Source organism: Macrotis lagotis, chromosome 1 (assembly GCF_037893015.1).
Source record: "Macrotis lagotis isolate mMagLag1 chromosome 1, bilby.v1.9.chrom.fasta, whole genome shotgun sequence".
NCBI classification, from domain to species: Eukaryota; Metazoa; Chordata; class Mammalia; order Peramelemorphia; family Peramelidae; genus Macrotis; species Macrotis lagotis.
In genome coordinates, this window is record NC_133658.1 from 850,742,585 (window position 1) to 850,765,334 (window position 22,750).

General features: G+C 39.8%; 1 protein-coding gene across 6 annotated transcripts in view; it reads right to left on the reverse strand.

Moving 5' to 3' along the window:
- The window catches only part of INPP5B (inositol polyphosphate-5-phosphatase B), a 77,442-nt gene that overhangs the window by 53,667 nt on the left and 1,025 nt on the right, over positions 1 to 22,750 (reverse strand). For 5 of the 6 annotated variants that reach the window (XR_012474489.1, XM_074217573.1, XM_074217574.1 and 2 more), the window contains 4 exons: positions 13,446 to 13,543; positions 12,314 to 12,343; positions 11,530 to 11,640; positions 6,602 to 6,724 (listed from right to left, as the gene is read on the reverse strand). Coding sequence is in view for 5 of the 6 variants with exons in the window: in XM_074217573.1 (XP_074073674.1) it covers positions 6,602 to 6,724; positions 11,530 to 11,640; positions 12,314 to 12,343; positions 13,446 to 13,543 (362 nt within the window). In the remaining variant the exon portion in view is untranslated. Of the gene's footprint in view, positions 1 to 6,341; positions 6,574 to 6,601; positions 6,725 to 11,529; positions 11,641 to 12,313; positions 12,344 to 13,445; positions 13,544 to 22,750 lie in introns of those variants that run through there. The other variant, XM_074217577.1, reaches the window with a different exon arrangement.

Genomic DNA, 22,750 nt, shown 5'->3' on the forward strand with positions numbered 1-22,750 from the left:
AGAGAGGAAAAAAACAAACATATAACACAATTCAATCTACATTTAAATTGCAACCCTGCCCACTTTCCACTAACCAAAGAATTTTAGAACAGTTCTGAAAAGACAAGGATAGTTTTTGCTCTCACCACCTTATTAAGTTACCTAAAGCCTGGTACCAAAGGGATTTGGGGGCAGCTATTTCCTTCTAGCACACAGCTCAGAATTTCATAAGAGATCTGGCTAAGGGTTCTGCAGGACCCTGGGACAGAATGATTTCACACATATTTGGGGGGGGGGAGTAACTCTTTAATCACTCAAACAGTGCTCACTGAACACATCTATGTGCGTTGTATCTATCTCATGTATTACAATAATAATGTTTGTCCTTCATTTTTGAAAAACACCACTATATCAGGGAGGTGATGCCATGACAAGCAAATGAATTGGATTGGGGGGGTGCTAAGTCACCAGTCTCACTTTCTCTTCCAGAGTCATCTGGATTCAGTGGTCAGAACGGATCCGGATGACTGAGATGGCCCTGGATGGTGAAGCAATCAGGGTTAAGTGACTTGTCCAAGGTCACACAGCTAGTTAGAGTCAAGTGACTGAGGCTGAATTTGAACTCCTGACCTCCTGAATCCAAGGCCAGTATTCTATCCACTGCAACACCTTACTGCTCATGTATCCTGCAATGGCATTGGATGCATGAGCCTCTGCAAGTAAGCTAAGAAAATCTCTTCCCCCTCTGACCACTCTGGGAAAGAATACTGAGATAAAAACATCTCTAGCCAAATAACAAGTAATGAAGGAGAAATTTCTTCTAAATTAAGTCACATTCATTTTAAGGAAGAAAGGAGAAACCCACACACAACAAATGGAAGCATAATAAAAGAAAGCCATCTGCCAGAAAAGCAGTAGATGACTTGGCCAGTCTAGTAGTTCATTCAAATATAAGGCTTTCAGGCTGAAGAAGCCAAAGAAACTTGGAAATGAATGCAGGACCTTTGGAAGAGTTTGGCATCCAAACAGATGCTCATTTCCCATTTTGACACAAATTCAAAAGAATGAAGAATGGATGCAAATGTCTTAATATTCTGGTCTGTGCTATGAGTGAATGATTTACAATTTTCCTTTCAGTTCTGCCTTCTGCCTAGTATGGCTGAGCTCATATATCTAAAGCAGAAGCAAGGAAAAGGGATAGTCCCTTTGAAGAAACATCTGGGTTAATCAGGGAACTGTTGAACTCTAAAGAGATTTGCTGGAAAAAGAAAATAAAACCCAATTTTGATTTTTCTGACAAGAGAAACAGGAGCAGAGGCAGATTTGCTTTCCATATTAGATAAAAAGAAAACAAAACCTCCACCATGATGGCCAGAACTGAACAAGGTCCAATGAGGGCAGAGTACAGTGGCACCACCAACTCCATATTCCTAGGAACAATGCCAATCTTCATGTACTCTACAACTGAGTGAAGACTGAGGCTTTTTGTCTGGTATATCACACTGCTTACTCATATTTGGCATCATGTTTGTCCTTTATTTTGAAGAAGATCTTGACATCAGGGAGGCGATACTATGACAAACACTTGAACTGGATTTGGGTGAGGATGATGTGCTAAGTCACCAGCCTCACATTCCCTTTCAAAGTCATCTGGAGGAGGCGGCTAGGTGGTGCAGTGGATAGAGCACCGGCCCTGGAGTCAGGAGGACCTGAGTTCAAATCCGACCTCAGACACTTAATAATTACCTAGCTGTGTGGCCTTGGGCAAGCCACTTAACCCCATTTGCCTTGCAAAATCCTAAAAAACAAACAAACAAAAAACAAAGTCATCTGGCTCCAGTGACCAGAAATGGATCGGGATGACTGAAGATGACCCCAGTGCCAGATAATTAGGGTTAAATTGCTCAAGTTCATACTTCAAACTTCTGTCCTCCTGTCTCCGGAGCTGGTGTTTTTCCCACTATGAGACTCAGCTGCCCAATATTTGACATGAAGACCAATAAAACCTTCATATAGTTTTCAGAATATTTGTCTAACCATTCTATTCTCAACTTATAATGGTAAAGTTGATTTTTTTGTATCCAAAGTTAAGACTTCAAATTTATCCCTACTGAATTTCATCTTATTAGATTCAGCCTAATGCTCTGGTTTAGCAAGATTCCTTTTTGATCCTGGCTCTTATCCATTGTAATAGCTATCTCTCCCAGTCTTGAGTCATCTAAAAATTTAATGAGCATACCATCTATCCATGGTACTATTCAAATTGCTGCTAGCCAACCCATTGAAGAAAGTCCTGATCTTGGAGTCAGAAGCTCTGATTTCAAACACAGTCTTAGACACTAGCTGTGTGACCCTGGTCAAGTCACTTAATCTCTGTCTACCTCAGTTTCCTCATCTGTAAAACAGGAATAATAATAGCCCCTTTTCTCACAGGGCTGATGTAAGGATCAAATAAAATAATGTTTGTAAAGCACTTTGCAAGTCCAAAAGCATCATATAAATGCTAGGCATTACATTATTCAAGTCACTGATGAAATGTCAAACAGCACAGAACCAAGCAGAAATCACTAAAGTACTCTACTAGAAATACCCTACATTGAACATTTAATAACTGCTCTTGAGTTCAGACACACAACCAACTCTGAATGTATTTAATTGTTGATCTAGAAGTCCTTAACCTCTGGTCTATGAACTTTAAAAAAAATACTTTAAAAGTATTCCAATATGTTTAATTTCCTTTACCAGTCTTCATATTTTGTGTATTAAAAATAAATCTTGAGAAGAGAAGCTTTTCCCAGCTGCCAATAGTGTCTGATGACATAAAAGATGTTAAGAAACCCTGGCAATCCATACCTCTCCACTTTCTCCACAAGAACAGTGTTAGATACTTGATCCAAAGCCTTCTTAAAATCAGCTAATATATAGTCACAGTATCCCCTTCATTTACTAATCTAGTAATATCAAAAAAAAAAAAAGAAACAAGGTTAGCTTGGCACAACCTGTTCTTGATGAGACCAGGTTGGCCTTTCTAGACATACATCAATCATTTCTCTAATGAGCATTTTTAAAATAAAAGGCTGCCATATGGAGAAATGACTAGCGTGGTTCTTTTTGACTCCAGAGGGCAGAACTAGGAGGGGAAAGGGTAGAAGCTTCAAAGAGGCAAATTTGGTTCAATGCCAGATGATATTTCCTAGTAACTAATCATCCAGAAATGTAATCACCTCAAAAGGTCATCCAAGATGTACTTTTTCAGAAGTGTGGAAGGAAAAGCTGGATGACCATCTGTTGGTATGGTATAGGAAGATTCCTTTGGTTTATAGGCTGAGCTGGATGATTGGCAAAAGTCCTTTCCAATCTCAGATTTTGTAAGCTACAAACCTTTAGGTTATTTCTCTTTAAGTGGTTCAACATCTGTAAAATGATAGACTAGAAGAGCTCTAAAGTCCCTTCTAACTTTAGCCTTCTAGGATTCCAACATTCCTTTTTTCTTAGCCCCTCTCCATAGGACAAGATTTGTTTATTCTTTTATGCTAGAGAACCACTACATATGGTTTCTCTTTTCTTTCAATCATCCTTCCATTTCCTCGGAGACTTTGGTCTTGGTTAGTGCCCTTGGCTATCAGGAAGTGACTGGATATGGGTTTTTTTTTTGTAATGAACAGATAGTAGGGCCCAAGTCCAGGAGTCCCTGCTTTTCCTGAGCCTTCATTACTTCATCCCTGAATGGTCTTAATCTTTAACAAAGTTACTCCTACTTGGTTTTTGTCCTCAACCTACTCCCTGAGATGAGGTCAGTCAGTTTGGGGAATGCTACATGTCTAACGCTAAAAGAGGGGACATCATATCCTGATACTTGAAAACATTCAATAACACTATCCCATACAGTCCAACAACAATCCTCAAAGGAGCATTTTTTTATTTTAAAAAAAGCTACAAAAAAAGCAAAATACTTAACAACCAAATAGCTATAGTTTTTGGAGATGAAAACAGATCATCAAGATGTCCAAATGTATCTCCTAATGGAGTGGTTAATTGAGTTGAAATTTGGACTAAGTAGATTTCAAAGGGCTGTACCAGAAGAGAGAAGGAAACTAGGCAACAGCAACACATTGATATGAGAAGAGAAAGATGTACTTCAATTATTATTTTAGTATTATTACTAATGACAACAAAAATTAATACTTCAATTTATTAAGCACCAACTTGTCATGCATTTTGTTAAATTCTTGGGATATTAAAAAAGGTAAGTGCCAGTCCCTTCCTTCAAGGACATCATGGTCTAATGGAAGAAAAAACATGTAAACAGTATACAGAAAAGATAGAGGCAGAATAAGCTGGAAAAGTCACCAGCATGTAAAAGTTATGTCCCTAAGAACTCAGTCAGGAGCAGCTCCCTTCAGAGGAACAACAGAGGATACTCCTTTCATCTTTTTGAATTGTAAAGCACCACAGAAGAGAGCACAGTATTGAAGAAATGAAAAAAAGTAGCAAGATCAAATGTAAGTCTAGAAAAGACACAAACATCCCTATCAAGCACCTGAACTGCTACTTATAGGGCCGCTGCAATGAAAGAAAAGCACTATACTCTCTTGAAACTCATGTGAAAGCAGGTCCCTCCCAGTTCTCATGGCCTTGACAAAACTCTCTGACATAGTCTTCAATTCCTGCCAATGACTGAGAAAAAGAGGCAGCTCGCTATCTTGTTATTGTACCCAAATTCTACTTGATAAACTGGGCATTCAATTACCACATCAAAAGGAATGGTCCTAGCCCTCTAGTCCCTTCCAGAAATGGCTTGGAACTGGACCCAGAGAGGTCAGCACTGTTCCTTACCAAAGCATCGGCTGACCTACATTATAGGCCTACATTTAGCTAAGCACAACCAAACAGCTGGCCCCTGGGACTACATACAAATGGCCACCAGGGACTAGGTGGAGAAAGCTGATTATTTTCATCCTGCAAGCTCATCTTGGAGTTCAGTGCTAACAACCAACTCCTCAAACACTCAATGCACACTTAAGAGGGCCACAATGAACTGCCTAGTCTGACCTTGAGCAAGTAATTTCATTTCTCTGAGATCAGTCAGTCATCCATCCATAAATGGGGAGCTTTGGACTAGATTAACTTTAATTCTGACATTTCAAACATTCTGAGGCACTGTGTAGGGAAAAGGATGATATAAAATAGGTCAATCCTGGAATAGATCTTAGAGATGATAAACCCGAAGAAAGAAACTGTGACCCAGAGAGCAGAGCTGATTTACCCAGGTCAGACAACTTGTAAGAAGTGCCACTGGTCACATCACCTGACTACCCAAACAAGATTCTTTTCACCTAATCTTGTTTCTACCCAGGCTCCAGGAGAAGAGACTCTGATTCCCAGAAGTCTACACATTCCCTGGTATCTGCAAAAAAGTCCAAGTTTAGTGTTAATTACTGATTCATACAGACTCTCAGGATGTTAGCTCCCTTCTAGTTCTTAGCTATTACCTAGCTCAGGTGTTTGAAAGAAAAAAACAGAACATATGAGATTATGAAGGAAACAAGTTCTATTGAAATTGTTATAAAATTTTTTCAATTTCTGGTACCTCAAATTTAGAACTCAACCTAATTGAACCCTGTCATTTTATGGATGAGTAAAGTTAGACATAAGAAAATAAAATAACTTGCAAAAAAAATTCCCAGGGACTTCATGGCAGAATGGGAAGTCAACACAAATCTCTATTCCAGTCCGGTTGCTCTCGCCTCTCTCCCGTAGACTGCCCTCCCTCCCTATTATACACACCAGGGACCCTCCCTCTACAGAAACAATGTAGCTAATCATGATGATTAATCTTCCGCCTCCCTTTGCTCACAGATTGAGTCGATGAATCTTCCTCTGTGACCTAATTGATTCATCTCCCATCGTTACCACGCAATCCTGGTTTTCCTCCCTCATACTGATCCTCCACTTCAATAAACATTCATTAAACACCCACTATTTGCCAGGCGCTGTGACAGCCACTAGAGCCACAGCCACAAAAATGAAACAATCCCTTCCCTCAGGACGGTTGACATTCTACAGAATTTTTAGACTCTCCCGAAGAATTCCCCTCTTCCACATAGACACCTCTTTCCCATTATCCACCCTTCTTCCGTAGCGACCCTCTCGAATAACCCTCCCTTCTTGCACACTGACCTCCCTAATAAACTTCCCTGCTTGAACATGGACCCTCCCGAATAATCCGTCCTTGTTGCACATTGACCCTCTGGAATAATCAAATCTGAAACAGAAAAGGGGAAGGGAGGCAGACAGGTGGGAAAATCTTCCTCGGCCCACTAAGGCCCCCGCGGTCCCTCTGGTCCGGGCCCCAAACCGACCTGCAGCGTTCCGCCCCCGAGAGCCAGACATGTCATCGCCCAGCCGCTACCACTAGCTTCCTCCCTCAGCTTCCTCACTCTTCAGGAGTCCACCGCGGGTCCCGCCCCCTTTCCAGACGTCACGCAGCTTTCGCCAAACCCAAAATCTCAACCCGGAGAGTCGGCCCTCTCGTTAAAGACATCCTCCAATCGCCAGGGGTCTCCTGCCGGGAGGAGGATGTCGCAGTGTCCGCCAATCCCCGCTCGCCCGGAGGACCTACCTGGGACTGCAAGCACAGGTTTCTGAGGCTGCGGCAGCTCTTTGGTCAGTTCTTCCTCCAGACCTGCGCTCCGGTATCTACTCAGCCACCCGAACTGGGGATCAGGAACTTCAGGGTCTGGAACTGAGGAAGGAAAGGCAGAATTTCAGTCCCAGGTCCAGAACAGGCTTAGATGCAAGGTGTAAGGCGCAGAATTGCAAGATGAGAGGCCCAACACAATTTAAGCGCCTAATAATAATAATGTTTGGCCTTCATTTTCGAAGAAAATCACCACATCAGGGAGCACAATGATTGGATTTGAGAGAGAGGGGCGCTGTGTTTCACCAGCTTCACTTTCTCCTCCAGAGCCATTTGGATACAGTGGCCAGATATGAATCAGGACCCCTGGAGATGGCCTTGGATATGAGTTAAGTGACTTGCCCAAGGTCACACAGCTAGTAAGAGTCAAGTGTCTGAGGTCGAATTAGAGTTACAATCCTCCTGACACCAAGGTCAGTGCTCTATTCACTGTGCCACCTAGCTAGCTACCTACTAAATGCTTGTTGATTGAATGAGTAACTGTACAATGTTGCTGGAGAACTCTCTTTTATTGCTTACTGCTGCTGAAGCTAATGTTTGTCCTTAGTTTTTGGAAGAACATGGCATTGGCCATGGCAAGAAGGTAAACTGGATTTGAATCAAGGGGTGCAGAGTCACCAGATTCACTTTATCCTCCAGAGCCATATGGATCCAGTGGCCAAATATAGATCAGGTCCACTGGGATATGGCCCTTGATATGAGATAATGGGGTTAAGTGACTTGCCAAGGTCACACAGCAAGAAAGTGTCAAATGTCTCAAATCAATATGGAACTCAAGTCCTCCTGACTCCAAAGCTGGTGCTCTAACCACTGCACCACCTAGCTGCCACTTCTATTGCCAGATGGGCATATATAAGAGGCAGTATGGCATCACGGAAGCACCATAGTGAAGTTAGGTTCAGATCTAGATTGTGATATTCGATTAGCTGAGGGATTATAGGCAAATTACTCCTCTGTGCTCCTCTATAAAATGGGAAGAATTATAACCATAGAACCTTGTTTACAGGGTCAGGGTGAGGATTAAAAGAGAATGCCTTGAATTCCTTAGGGCCTATATAAATTTGAGGTATTATTATTGTAGAATTTGGTTGAAATGTCTAAATTTCATTTTACAAGTAGAGCAACTGAGACCCAAAGAGGGTAAATTATACGAGATCATCCAGTTTCCAAAGTTGGAATTTTACTATCTTCTGTTCCAAAATCAATGCTTTTTCTATGACTAATTTCTTGTTGATACTCAGAGTATTTCAGAGCTGCAAGAGATTTCAAAAAAGTACCTAGTCCACCTCCACCCTAACAAGTAGTCATCCTGCCTCAATTAAAATACTTCCAAACATTCTAGTTCACTACCTTACTAAACAATCCATTACATTGCTGGATAGGTTTTTAGAAAATTTTACTTTTTATGAAGCTTAAAATCTGCCTCCCATTAACCGTTTTTTCTTCCTCCCCCATTCTAATTTCTCTTCCTATTGACAATTTTCAAATAAGATAAGACATCCAGCTGGTCTTCCCTCCGCCCCTATTCAATTGTGCATATTATCTGCTCCAGAGCAGGGGTGGGGAACTGGTTCATTTTTTTCTTTGTATCTTTGCTGTTCTTCACTCCAGACACTTTATCTTCTAACTAACCATTTTCACTAACTGCTCTCTCATGTCTAAAATTCCCTCTCTGGTTTCCTTCAAATATCACCCGACACCCCACTTTCTATTAAGAAAAATAAAAAGTCTTTTCCAGTTTTCCTTAATACTAGTGCCCTCCCTCTCTGTGATTGCTTCCATATATATAAATATATACATAATATATATAATATAAATAAACATATATGTGTATATATACACACTATACAGAGACAGAGAGACAGAAACAGGGAGAGAGAGACACACACACACACACAGAGATTAGACATGGCTCTTCCCTATTATCTCTCCATTAGATTGTAGGTTTTTTGTCTATCTCTAATGCTTAGCACAGTACTGGATATATATAGAAACACTAATAAATGTTTGTTGAGTGGTTATTCCTATTATTTAGCCAGTGCCAACATAGCACTTAGTAAGAGTTTAATAAATACTTAATTAATTGGTTGAATTCAATTTGACAGGCATCCAAGGGTTACAAAAACAGCAGTGAACCAATCCTTTCCCTGAGGATCTTTTTGTTTGTTTGTTTTTTATAGGACTATGGGGTTTAGTGACTTGCCCAATATCACACAGCTAGTTTGTGTCAAGTGTCTGAGGCAGGCTGAGGTCCTCCTGACTCCAGGGCCAGTGCTCTATCCACTGTACCACCTAGCTGTCCCCAAGGATCTTATATTTTTCTAGGGAGAAATGATATATAGATGGATAAGTCAATATACAAATATGTACAAACCCAAAAACATAGTATTTGGGGAGAAGGCAATAACAATAAGTAGAATCATCATATTTCACACCCTCATCCCAATATTCCCCAGGACCCTAGACTGGGACAGAAAAGGAGGTGATCAAAAGGAAGGACCATGGGATGAGTCAAGACCCTTGAATTCTAGTTCCAGCTCTGCTACTGACTCATTTTGTGACCTTGGACTTCTCCCAGGGCCCCTTTCCTCCTCTGCAAACGATAAGATTAGATGAGGCCTCTGAGGTTCTCTAGTAACTGACTTTTTCTGTGCCTCTCTTTGGTCTTAATTCAGAAGGGCCTACTTCCCTCCCCTCCCCCTGCTCCAGGCAGCCCCCTGGTGGCCTTTCCTCCATGCCTTCCTGGGCACGAACTCTCCATGGCTCAGTAGTTGGGCTATGCTGTCCCAAAAAGGAGAAGAGATGAGTAATATAAGGAAAAAGAGAAATAGGAAAAATGCAGGTTCTGGGTGATTACAGTTCAGCAAAGTCCTGATGATTTCAGAGCCCTCAAAAACTGGACTTTCTTGTGGGGACACTGGATAAAAAGGACTGGCATTATTTTTTTTCTTTTCTTTTTTTTTTTAGGTTCTTTGGCAAGGCAATGGAGGTAAGTGGCTTGCCCAAGGCCACACAGCTAGGTAATTATTAAGTGTCTGAGGCCGGATTTGAACTCAGGTACTCCTGACTCCAGGGCCGGTGCTCTATCCACTGAGCCACCTAGTCGCTCCTGGACTGGCATTATTAAGCTGCCCTTGCATAGGGGAATCATTCCCACAATGCAATTCATGAAACAAGGTCTGACATTTCTATCTTTGCAGTTATCTATCAAGTTTATTTAAGCACTCATCATAGCTTGCCTAGTATAAGACTCCTCACTGGTCCTCCTGTCTCAAAGAAATTCCTTCTTTAGTCCATCCTTCACATTTGAACTGAGAATCTTCCTAATGTCTCATTAGGATCACATCACTCCTCTCCACCAAATTCTCTATTGGATCCCCATTGCTTTTTGAACAAAAGTAGAATCAATTTCTTGACTTTGGCTTCCAGGCTCTAACAGCACATTCTCAACATACCTCTCAGTTTTATCTCCAACTAGGCAGTTGCCTTTACATCCTCTCCACTCTAGTACTCTTCAGACCCTATTTACATCCAGTCCTCCATCTGTTTGCTTATACAGGTGAAAATTCATCTCCATAAAAAGGATGAAGCCCTTACCATGTGGAGGGCCTTGTATTAGGTATATAGATTTTCCCTTTTCCTTTAAAAAAATAGATCTTTAAGGTGTGGACATTCTATTTGAAGAAGTAAGAGTTATTTGAGGTCAAATAATAAGACCCTGGGACATAAGAAATAAAAATTCAGATGTGGAAATCAGTCAACTCCAAAAAAAAAGGAAGAAAGGAAGAGAGGGAGGGAGAGAGGGTGGAAGGAAGGAAGGAAGGAAGGAAGGAAGGAAGGAAGGAAGGAAGGAAGGAAGGAAGGAAGGAAGGAAAGAAGGATGTACCATTCTCTCCTCTGACACTACCACCACTCTGCTGCAAGTTCTCATCCCCTCATACCCAGATTATTGCAAGGACCAGCTGGTGGTTCAGCCTACCTCAAATCTTTCTCCACTTCAATCTATCCTCCATTCAGTCACTAAGGTGATTTTCCTAAAGCAAAAGTTCAATAATGTCACCCACTCATCCCTACTGAATAAACTCCAATGACTTCCTATTGCCTCCAGGATTAAATACATGTTCAAGTTGATATTCACAGCCCTTCATAACTTAGCCCCCTCCTACCTTTCCGTTCTTCTTACACCTTAGTACTGAACTTGTGCTCTTTAATCTAGCAGCACTGGCCTCCTGGCTGTTCTACAAATAACATGCTCCATCTCTTGACTTTGGCCAATCCCCCATTTCTGGAATGCTCTCCCTCCTCTGCCCCTCCTACTGATCCCCTTGGCTTCCTTTAATGAAAATCCTTTAACTGGAAGACTTCCCCAATCCTGCCTAATTCTAGTGACTTTCTTCAGTTAATTATTTCCCATTTATCCTTTTTGTAACTTGCTTTACATTTATTTGCATGTTTTCTCTCCCATTAAATTATAAGCTCCTTAAGGGGAGTGGAAGGACTGTCTTTTGCTTCCTTTTTTATCCCCAGTTCTCAGCACAGTGGCAGGTACATCATGGGTCCTTAATAAATGCTGATTGATTAATGATTTGCAAATCTGTCCTTCCCAATATTAAAGTCAAAGTTCCTTGACTGCAGGCCTGTACTAACTTAATTTTATATTCCCACACCTATCACAGAGCTCTGTATTAGAAGATGTTGAATTGTTAAAAGATAAAAACCCTGAAGGACCCTGAATATGAAATGCACAATGAGTATGGGGTCAGTTTTCTCCATTCCTAGAGAAACTGTCAGAGGCCCCTAAAACAAGTGGGATCATGGGAGAAGAGGAAGCTAATGGAAAATTTACCCACCTTGGCAGGATCTGTTGACTTCCTGAAGGAATGTTCTTGTGTGAGAGCCAAAGGGAAGCTGCACAGTGAAGTTTGTCTCTTCAGACTCTATCCAGACAGTCACATCAGATCCTGCACAGAGAAGAGAGGAGCTAAAGGGCACAGGGTGAAAGTCCATACTGTTCTACACTGCACCACTCCAGGTCCACATCACTTAGGAGCTGGGGCTTCTAGGTGCATCCCTTCATATTGTTTCCCTAGACTTCCAAGATCACTCATCCAGGTTGATATCCTTGATTCCTTAATTTTCTTTTCCTTCCTCCTTCCATTGCCTTGTAAAAAACTCAAAAAAAAAAAGTCCTGAATCAGAAGATCTAGGTTCAGATCTTAGCTCTGACACTAATTAGTCCTGAAAATTTGAAAAAATGAGGAGGCTGTACTATCCTATCTCTGGTACATTACCTGTGGTTTTCTCTTTTCATTGGTGAGTCGCTGGCCTGGACCACTATTTCATGAAGGCCTAACTTCACTGCTCACTTTCCAGACTCTTCTACCTTCTCCCTAGCCAACCTAGCTTCTTTAGGGACCATTCCCTTCCACTTGTCCCCATCCCAACCCTTTCTACCTCTTTTCCAGTTAGATGGTACAGTGGATAGCATGCAGGATGTGGAGGCAGGAAATCTGAGTTCCAATCTGCCACCAGGTACTTCTTAACCAGGGGACCTATGCAAATCAAGTAACCTCGCTACCTCAGTTTCCTCTCTTCTCCAATTTGGGGCCAAAAAAAAATCACTGGAGCACTTACCCAGGACATGGATATCACAATCAGGAGATACTGTCAGAAAGAAAAGAAATGTCATTTCAGAATCATAGTCACAACATTTGAGCCATGGAAGAGAACTCAGTAGACAACCAATACAACCCATGCCTCTCAGAGGAATCCCTATTATGACAATACTAATAAGTGACCATCTAGTCTCTACTTGAAGACCTTTGATGGGAATGAATCCACCATCTCCTGAAGTAGCCTAATCCCCTTCTGGAGAGTTCTAACCAATACAAAATTTTATTCCTGAACTCATATATATATATATATATATATATATATATATAATCTTTTTGTCTTCTGCCCAGTACTCCTAGTTAAGTCCTTCAAATACTTAGAGTCACTTCTCAGCACCCTACCACCACCTTATCCCAAATCATCTCTTCTTCAAGCCAAATATCTCCACATTCTTCAACTGATATTCATATGACCTAGATTCATCCTCCATCATCTTGGTTGCCTTCTTTTGGATGCTCTCCAGTTTATCAATATGTCTCCTAAACCCTGGCACCCAAAACAAAATGTTATCTAGATGTTATCTAGAACAAAGTAGCTATCACCTCCTTATTCCTGGCAACTATGTCTCTCAATGCAACCCAAGATTTCATTAGTTTTTTTTTGGCTTCCATATCTCACCATTAACACAGATTAACTCCACAGTACAATAAAAAAAAACCTAGATTATTTTTCAGATAAGTGATACTATCTAACCATGATGCCTCACCATGGACTTAAATTGATTTTCTGATAGTTTATAACTGCAATCATAAATCCATCTTCCTATATTCAGACCAATATTCAAGTCTGTCAAGATCTTTTTGGATTTTAACTAGTTTGACCTTTCAAAACCCCATTCATAGGCTCAGGTTTCCACAATCTTCAGATGTCTGGGAAGGGCCAACTCAAGGAAATGAAAAGAGGCCCAATGGGGAGAGATGTACCAGCTGCACCTCCATCCCGACCCCAAGGCAAAGGGGTTCCATAAGGGTAAGGACCCTTATTAAAATTTTGTATTATACTCCCCCACCCCATGCCTAAGACAGTACTAAATAGCAGGCATTTAAATAATGCCTGTTGTACCACCATCTCCTCTCCCATCCCTAAAAGGCACCTTCTTCCATTGTAAAATTCCTGGTGATGGGCACCACCTTGTCCAGGGACACATCTTCGCCAGTGATCGCCATCCTTCGATGACTGTACAGGAAGAGGCTGTAGATAGAAGTTTGTGGCTGCTTAGATTCCCAAATCATTGATCTCCATAGACCCTAAGGGTGACCACAGGACTCCAAAGAAATCATAAGATCTTGGAGAGCCTTCTGGGAATGAGTATAGAAACTGAGTGCATCAGTTTATACCCATCTATTATTCAATAGTTACATTAACCATGACCAAAAACTGGCCCAGAGGGAAACATAGAATAAGCAAATCAGATAAATGTAATGAGGCAATAAATAGCCAAATAAACTCCCTTCCCATCACTCAGAATCTTCTACAACCTGGGAGTTCTCTGGGTGTGGAATCAATGGTGCCTATGGAACACTTTGAGACCACAGGAGAGTGCTATTCATATGTCACATCTTCTGCTAAGCCTTTACTGATTGTCAAACCCACATGTCAATAATGCAGTCTGTTTCCCCTAACTTTTCCTGGCCCTTTGCTTGCATTTTTTTCTATGCCCTCTAATCTTCTTTTGTATTGTAATGATTTGAGTTCAAGAATACTCTGAATTTCCCATTTCATCCTGCCTTTTCCTGGCAATGAGCCATCCCTTCTACTTGGAAAGCACCTGGAACAGACTCTGCCCATCATCTTCCTTCTCTGCCTGGATAAATCTTTCCTTTTCTTCAAGACTTCCTCCATTTATTTTCCTTTTTTTTTTTTAAAACAAAAACCTCAATTTAATTTGATTCAGCAAAAATTGACCTAGCACTTTCTAAATGCTAGGCACTGGTGATACAAAAACAGAAATGAAATCTGGTCCCTGCCCTCAAGAGCTTATAGTTAATAGGGGGGGAAGGGGTTGGGGTAACAGTAAATACAACATGCAGACATAAATGATTATCAGATCCCCAATAGATAAGGGATCAAAGAATATGAGCAGTTTCCAAAGGAAGAAGGACAAACTTTCAATGACCATATAAAACCATGGTCCAAATCATTCATAATAATGGAGTTAAGAACTGAAACAATTCATGAAGCAATTACCTCATACCAAATAAATTGACAAAAAATGATTAAAAAAATGGAAATTGTCAATATTGAAGGACTCTGGATCAACTAGATGGCACAGTGGATAGAGTACCGGCCCTGGGGTCAGGAGGATTTGAGTTCAAATCCGACCTCAGATACTTAATAATTCCCTAGCTATGTGACCTTGAGCCAGTCACTTAATCCCATTTCCCCTTAAACAAATTTTAAAAGAAAAAATATCGAAGGACTCTGAGAAGATAGGCATACTATTAAATCATTAGCAGCATAGAAAATTGGGCCAAACATTCTGGAAAATAGAAATTATTTGAGAAAGAGGAAAAGACTGCTCATATCCTTTACCCAGTCATCTCATTATTAGATATATATACCCTCTGTATTTTCTTTTGCAACATAGATTAAAATGGAAATGTTTTACATGACTGTCCATATATAATCTATATAAAATTTTTGCCTTTTCAAGGCAGAGTAGGGGTGAGATGGAAGAAAAGAATATGAAAGTCATAAAATTTTTTTAAATGTTAAAAATATTGGCTTATATGTAATTGAGAAAAAAAATTAAATAAAAATGAAATAGATATATACCTTAAGGAGATCAAATATAGAAAAGAAGACCTCGGATATGTCAAAATACTATGTTCTTAATTATGAGAAAGCACTCAATTCTTAGGTAGGAAAACTCATTTCAAAATACATGTGGTGACTAAAGACATCAATAAATCTAGAATAAATATATATGAGGCAGAGGGTTAGTATAGGTAGAGAAATAGAACAGCTTCTAATAAGTTTCTATCTTCCATGGGAGAAAGGAAAGGAAAATTAAACTATTTAGGTGTCTTGGAAGAGCTGGGACTAGAAAAGTAGGTCAGAATTTTAATGTTGGGGAGAAGAAATTAAGAAAAATTTTGAGAAAGAAAACTCTAGGTACAGATACTAGTCTAGATTTTACTTCAGTTAAAAGAGGAGCAAGATCAAAGATAATTAAGGAGGATCTAAGAAAAACAAAAAAAGGTGAGATTCTAAAGAAGACAACTCATGAGAAAAAAGAAATAATTGGCAAAACATGACAGAGAAAGTAAGAAAAGTAAGTGCAGCAATTAGTTGTTGGGACCCAGTTTAAGCTTTTTTTTTGGCAAAGATACTGGAGTGGCTCACCATTTCCTATTCCAGATCATTTTACAAACAAGGAAAATGAAGCAAACATGGTTAAGTCAGAAGGTTAAAAAAATTGAAAGAATGGATTGGTGGGTGAGGAAACAGGTCTTGCAGAAAGGAGTTTGGTGTTAGACTGGAAAAGAGGAGGATGTACTATAAAGTTGCTGTTAAGCCTAAGGAAAGGAAGTTGAGTGGTTTTGCCAAGTTATTAAAAAGAGGTATTAACAGGTCATAAATCTTAATCTGGAACTTAAGGGTAAAGTATAAATACTTATAAATTGCTTTTTAAAAAAAGACACAAATAAAAGAATTGAATATCTCAACTAATATGGAGAATGGTAGCAAGAAATTAACCAGTGACTTTCATTGAATGTGCAACATTAATATTTCTACCAGAGTCAAGGGACTTATCTTTGTTTCAAGTATATATAAACTTATCTTGATCCTGGAGTAAGAGGCAAAAGATGTGGAGAATACCTCTAAATACCCTGGGTTGTTAGAGAAGGGAATAGCTCTGAAAGGCACAAAATCAAGACTTCAAGGGGAAAAAATAGCAATCTGAGGTGGAGAAGCAGAGATTTAACTATTATCAATGTTTTGGAAAACAGTGTTACATAGAGGAAACTCAACAGTAAAAGGAAAGTTGGAAAGAGGGGAGGATTTCCTCTATGTAACATTATTGCATTTTCCTATTTGCTACTTAGTCATCTCAAACTTGGCCTTCCAAAAACAAACTCATGATCTTCCTCCCAAGCCCTCCTTTCTTCTCAGCTTTCCTATTACTGCCAAGTTCACCTCTATGCTCAGGTTCACCGTTTCACAGTTTCACAGTCTTCCCTGACTCCCCACTCATATTCACCTCACATAGCAAATCCATTATTAAATCTTGTTGTTTCTGTATTCTCAATATCTCACCTATATTTCATATATACATAAACCTATAGGCCCCTTTCTCTCCATTCACATACCCAGCACCCTCAGGCAAGTACTCATCATCTATCACCTGGATGATTGCTATAGCTTCTTGGATGATCTCCTGTCTCCTATCTCTCCCCAACTCCAAGCTATTTTCTACTTAAGCTGCCAAAATGATTTTCTCTCCATCATACCATACATACTCCAAAAATCTAGTGGTTTCCTATTACCTTCAGGATAAAGTTTAAAAATCCTAACCTTGTCTCTTCTGACTTTTCCCAGCTTTCTTACACTTCAATCCCCTTCCAGTGACACTGGCCTATATACTTTGCCTCAAAGACATTCCTGCTGGTTGTTCTATGAAGATGCTCCATCTCTCATCTCCATGTTCTTCCTCCTGACTTTGGCTTCTTGTATCCCCTGGCATCCTCTGCCAAAACATCTTTTCCAGTCACATTTCATCCTCCATCTAGTGTCTTCCCTCTGAGATTACCTCCAATTTATTCTTAGTTATCTTGAATGAACACAGTTATATACAAATTGTCTTTCCCACTAAAATATGAGTTACTAAGGGCAGAAATCATGTTTTTGCCTTTCTTTCTATCCTCAGTGCTTGTATTCAAATGCTTGTTGATTGACTGCGAAAGGGAAGGGAAAGGAGAGAAGCACAATTAGAGTTCAAAACCAGACTTGAAGCTCATCTTGGAGAGGTTAGAGCTGGATACCCAAAGAGGAAGAAGCTGCTTGAATGCCAGGGAATAATAAAATGGAGTCACAGAGATCATTCAAAGAAGGGCAAAGGAAGAAGAGAAGAAGAATAGTAATTGGCAATTCTCTGTTCAGCAGCTCTGTGGCAGCTATCTATTGAAAAAGATAGCAACAATGGACCACTGTCTTCCTAGGGCATGGATCCAAGACTTAACAGGGAATGTCCTGAGGCTTATCAGAATGGATAATGACTACCCACTTTTGGTGATGCCAATGGACACAAATGAAAAAGTATTGCCTATGCTTATAAAGTCTTGGACAAGTAACCAAAGTTTTCTTGCAGATCCCTGGGATGCAATTTTCTTACTGTTAACCATATAAAGCAAGAGATAAAGAAGAGAAAATTTATTTTGGGGGATATGAGGAGTTGGCCAAGACTTAGGTAGTTTCTTAGAATGGCATTTGTATTTCTGGGCCACAGATCAAAATATAAAGATGACAGATTATAAATATAAAGATGGTCAGAGATGACTAACAGAAGTTGGTAAAAAAAAAAAATATATATATATATATATATATATATATTTGTTAAATGTCTTATAAATCTAGCCAAAGGGGCTTTAAACTAAAAAATATGGAAGAGAGAAGATATACATATATATGTATATGTCCCTCAAGAGAGTAGCTATAATGAATAAAGAAGAGCAGTTGAAGCATGCAGTTCACAGGAAACAAAATCCGAGAAAGTCCCCAGTAAACTTTCATGGCTTCCTATTTCTATACACAGATGCCCAAAGTTTATGCAACATACAAGAGGAACTAGAAATTCTAATGAAAAAAGATAAATTTGACTTCAAAGATATCACTAAGACTTGACGGGATAAGATATTCAGCTAGATCATGGCTCGAAATGGGTATATCATATACAAAAGAAACAGAAAAAAAGAAAAGCTGGTGAGTTGGGACAGTACTATATTTTAAGGAGATATATATGATGTAAAAAATATGGGAACCAAGTGGAAAAGTATGATGAAGAATATTTGTATGAAAGTTAATGGAGTAAAAAAAAAGTTAATAGAGGAAGAAACTGGAGTGATTTGTCATTAGAGTATACAGCAGATGACCTGGACAAGAAGAAGATGGAGAGTTTGGGAAGCACATCAAAAACCTGAAAGAGAGGTATGATAGAGTAGTGATAGAAGACTTCAAGATCTTCCTCCAGCCCTCTGCCTTTCTTTTTCCCTCCTTTTTTTCCTCTACTTATCTCTTTCCTTTCCTTTCTCTGTCTTAAATCAGAACAGCTAACCTCTTGTCTTGTCTGAGTTATAATGTCATCCTTCAACAGGTAAATAAGAAAAAGTTCTATTCTCCATCTTACTTTCACTAACGTTGAGAAATGAAGGTTTGCCTGGGGGGAGAAGAGGACAATTTCTCCTAGCATTTGAGGAGGGGAAATCTCTTCTCACTTTTCTAGTTTTTTTACATTTTATTCTTTTCCCACCTATTCAACAATCCAGTCACACTGCTCTCAAATTCCATCTCTTATCTCCCATCTCCACCTTTGCCATTGCTTGGAATATTCTACCTCTTCTCCTTCTCCTCTTAAAATTCTGGATTTTCCTCAAGACACAACTCAAATGCCACTTTCTACAGAAGGTTTTCCTCAACTTCCCCAATAGGGGGAGTTCTTTAAGATCACTTTTCATCTGGACTGTCTGCATCTAGCATTTTATATAATGTTTCCACCACCAGATTGTAAGCACCTTGAAGGGCTGTTTTTACTTTCCTCGGTATCCCTAGGATTTAGCGCAGTATCTGACACACTTAATAACTGCTTCTTGATCAGCTGATTAATTGATTGAGAATTTGACATTCACATGAGATTGTGAGAAGGCAGACTTCAAAGTATTCAAGAGAAAATATAGGATGGAACCCATGGACAAAAATGCTACAGGGAAAGTCAATTCAGGAAAGATGAAAGATATTCAAGAATGAAATTCTGAAGACATAAAGGAAAACAATTCCAATGATGAAAAAGAGTGGGATTTATTTGAAGGGACCAATGTCATTGCACAGGAAACTCACCAACCAACTTAGATTTTAAAAAGAAATGTGAAGATGGCAGCAAGTCTTTGTAACAATAGACACATATAAAAGTATGGCATAGTTCTGGCAAAATAGTGTCTGAAATGATAGAGCTTAGAATGAGTTGAAGTTGGCAAAGAAAGTTAAGGACAAAAGAAGTGTCTGCCTTTTGAAGCTATATTGAAATTAAAAAGGAGGATCAAAGAAGGGATAGGACCTTGGCCTGAGGTGGATGGAATAAAGGTAACTGACAACAGAGAGAAGGTAAGGGATGCTTCATTTTCATTTTGCTTCTGTTTTCTCTGCCAAGGAGAATGTTGGTTTGTCTTTTTCTTTTGATTGTGTTGCTAGAAATGAGCCAACAAAGAATGACTAAATAGAGTTGATGCCCATGATGAATAAGAAAACAATAAAAGAGCACCTGTCTGTTCTTGAACTCAAATTACCTGGTCCTCTATTACTTAAAAAAATGGCAGGTGCGATCAGAAAGCTATTTATTGTCAGTATAATACTTGAAAGGGTATAGAAAATGGAAGGGGTAGCAGAAGACTGAAGAAAAACCTACTGTCTCAATTTTCAAAAGAAGAGAATGTAACCAGTTTTGAGCTAGTCAGACAACCAATATTTATTAAGTACTTACTTTGTGCCACATGCTAAGCACTCTCAGTTGCTAACAAAGGCAAAAGACAGTCATTGCTCAAGAGAAGATCACAGATTAATAGGGGAACCAGTGAATTTAATGTCAATTCCTGGGGAAATTTTAGAATAGATCATTTCTAGGTGAATACCTAGAAAGAGAATTGATGATTACAAAGACAATATTCTACTAAATAAGTCTCATTTCCCTTTTTTGAAAGCTTTACTGAAGAAAGAGTTTTCCCTCTAACTCTTGGAGCACAGAGGCTAGATGACTGCTATTGGGCATGGTAGTGGGGATTCCTTTAAAATCTGGTATGGCCACTGAAGTCCTTTCAAATTTTGTGATTCTGAACTCTCACCTCAAAACCTCTGGGTTACCATGGGGAAAGTCACTTAATTGCTTTCTTCATCTGCAAAATGGAGATAAATAATACTTGCACAATATATTTCACAGGATTATCATGAGGAAAGCATTATGCAAACTGGTATATAAATATTAGTGTGGTCATTTGAGTAATGAAAAAAGGATATACAACTGAGGGAATCAGAAAAGATTTCATTGAGGAAATTGTACCTAAGTTGAGACATAAAGATAAGTAAATCTTGGGAAAGGTAGGATGAGTATGTATGTACCAGGGTTTAGCACATAGTCAGACTGACCAAAAGTGTGAGATCCCTCTTAATCCAGAAGCAATCTCCTCATCCTTGAAGTTCTCAAGTCATTCTCTTGGGACACTTATTATACTCTACCTTTTATAGGAGTCATCTATATCCTTGTCTAATCTCCCTAGTAGGCAAGATAAGCTCTTTGAAAGGTAGAAACAGGGCCTGGTTTCATTTTTGTATCTTCAGATACTTGCTTAGTGAATTGAATTCTTTTATTCCATTTACAAATACATGTCACATAGGTGGGGCAGTGGATAGATCACCAGCCATGGAGTCAGGAGGATCTGAGTTCAAATCTGGCCTCAAATACTTGGTGACCTTGGGCAAGTCACTTATTTCTGATTGCCTTGCATTTGGGATCATCTCTAGTCATCCTGATTCATATCTGGTCACTGGACTCAGATGACTCCAGAGGAGAAAGTAAGGTTGGTGAATTAATACAGCCCCCCCTTTACTCAAAATCAATTTCCTTACTTGTCTTGGCATCACCTTCCTGATGTGGTGGTCCTCTTTGAGAAAGAAGGACAAGTATCTTCCTGAATGCCATCCAATTCTTGCTTTCTCCCCTGTTGATGCTAACCTTGGAACCATCAGACAGATACCCTGAGATCATGCCCCAACTAACCAAACCCACTAAGTTTTAAAGCCACTGTCCTGGGGACATGTTGTACCTGAATTAAGGATTGCAAATCTAAGAGCTCCCTACAATCTGGCAATCCCCAGGCCCCAGAATTTATTCAACATCCCATGTGACAATCCACCCTAACAGCTCCTTGCCATCTTCCCTGCTGTGGCAAGCATATACTCCTCCCTGTTTTCCATCAATTGCTTCTGGGATGTATGTGTCAGCAGATTTGCCTATGGTTCCACTCATCGTTCCTATGACTTCTCAAATCAAAGCACCCTTCCTGGCCACCACTTCCTATATGTTTTGCCTCCTCCTACTGGAAAGTAAACTCCTAGAGAGCTTTTCAATTTGTAGCACTAGTGCTAAACACATAGTAAGCACTTCATAAAGGCTTTTTCTTCATTCACTCCTGGCACCAATTCAATTCAGTTCAGTTGGGTCATGTCCTTACACAGAGGCACACTGCTGTAATGGGTACAGGGATAGCACTGAGTTTGAGTCCTTCCTATGACAAAGATTTGTACTAGTTATATCCCAAATTCAAATTCCTTCACCTATCAGTGTCCCAGGCAACTCAAATGCCATGTCAGAAAAGAGTTTCTGAACTGCAACATTATAGGACATTTCCACACAAGAAGTTCCCCACATTAAGAAAAACTACAGAAATGAATCCCTAACTTTCTTTTTCTCTACAAGATTGTAAGCTCTGTGAAGACAGGGCTGTATCTTTCTCCTTAAATCTCCCTCAACACTAAACATAGTTCTTTACACATGCTGTGTTTAGTCCTGTCTCTTTTTTTTGTTTGTTTTGTTTTGTTTTTGCAAGGCAAATGGGGCCTGTCTGACTCTTAATGACCTTATTGAGGGTTTCAGATATTGAAGCAATTTGCCATTTCCTTCCCCTTCTCATTTTACAGATGAGAAACTGAGGCAAACAGGGTTAAGTGACTTGCTCAGGGTCACATAGCTAGTAAGAGTCTGAGGCTGGATTTGAACTCAGGAAGATAAGTCTTCTTGACTTCTGGCCCTGCGCCATCTCACTTGGCCATTTAATAGATGTTGGATTATATTGGGCTACTGAACTTTTGACCCAATCAATCTTGTCAACACAGTCCCCAGGACCATGTTGGGGGATGGAAGCAAAAGCAGAATGAGAAATAGCTCTAGCTCTCTACTAGCTCTGGGATCTACAAAGAGACCAAACCAACAGCAGGGCCACCATCAGAGGAAAAGTAGGAGGCAGTTGCTAAAATGCAAAACAAAAACTAAAACAAAAAACCTGGGACCAGAAAACTTAGGTTTAATTTCTAGCTCTTCCACTCACTAACTCAGGAACCTTGAACAGGTGACTTCCCCTCAGCGGATCTCAGTTTCCTCGTCTGTAAAATGAAAGGGCCGGACTAGGTGAACTC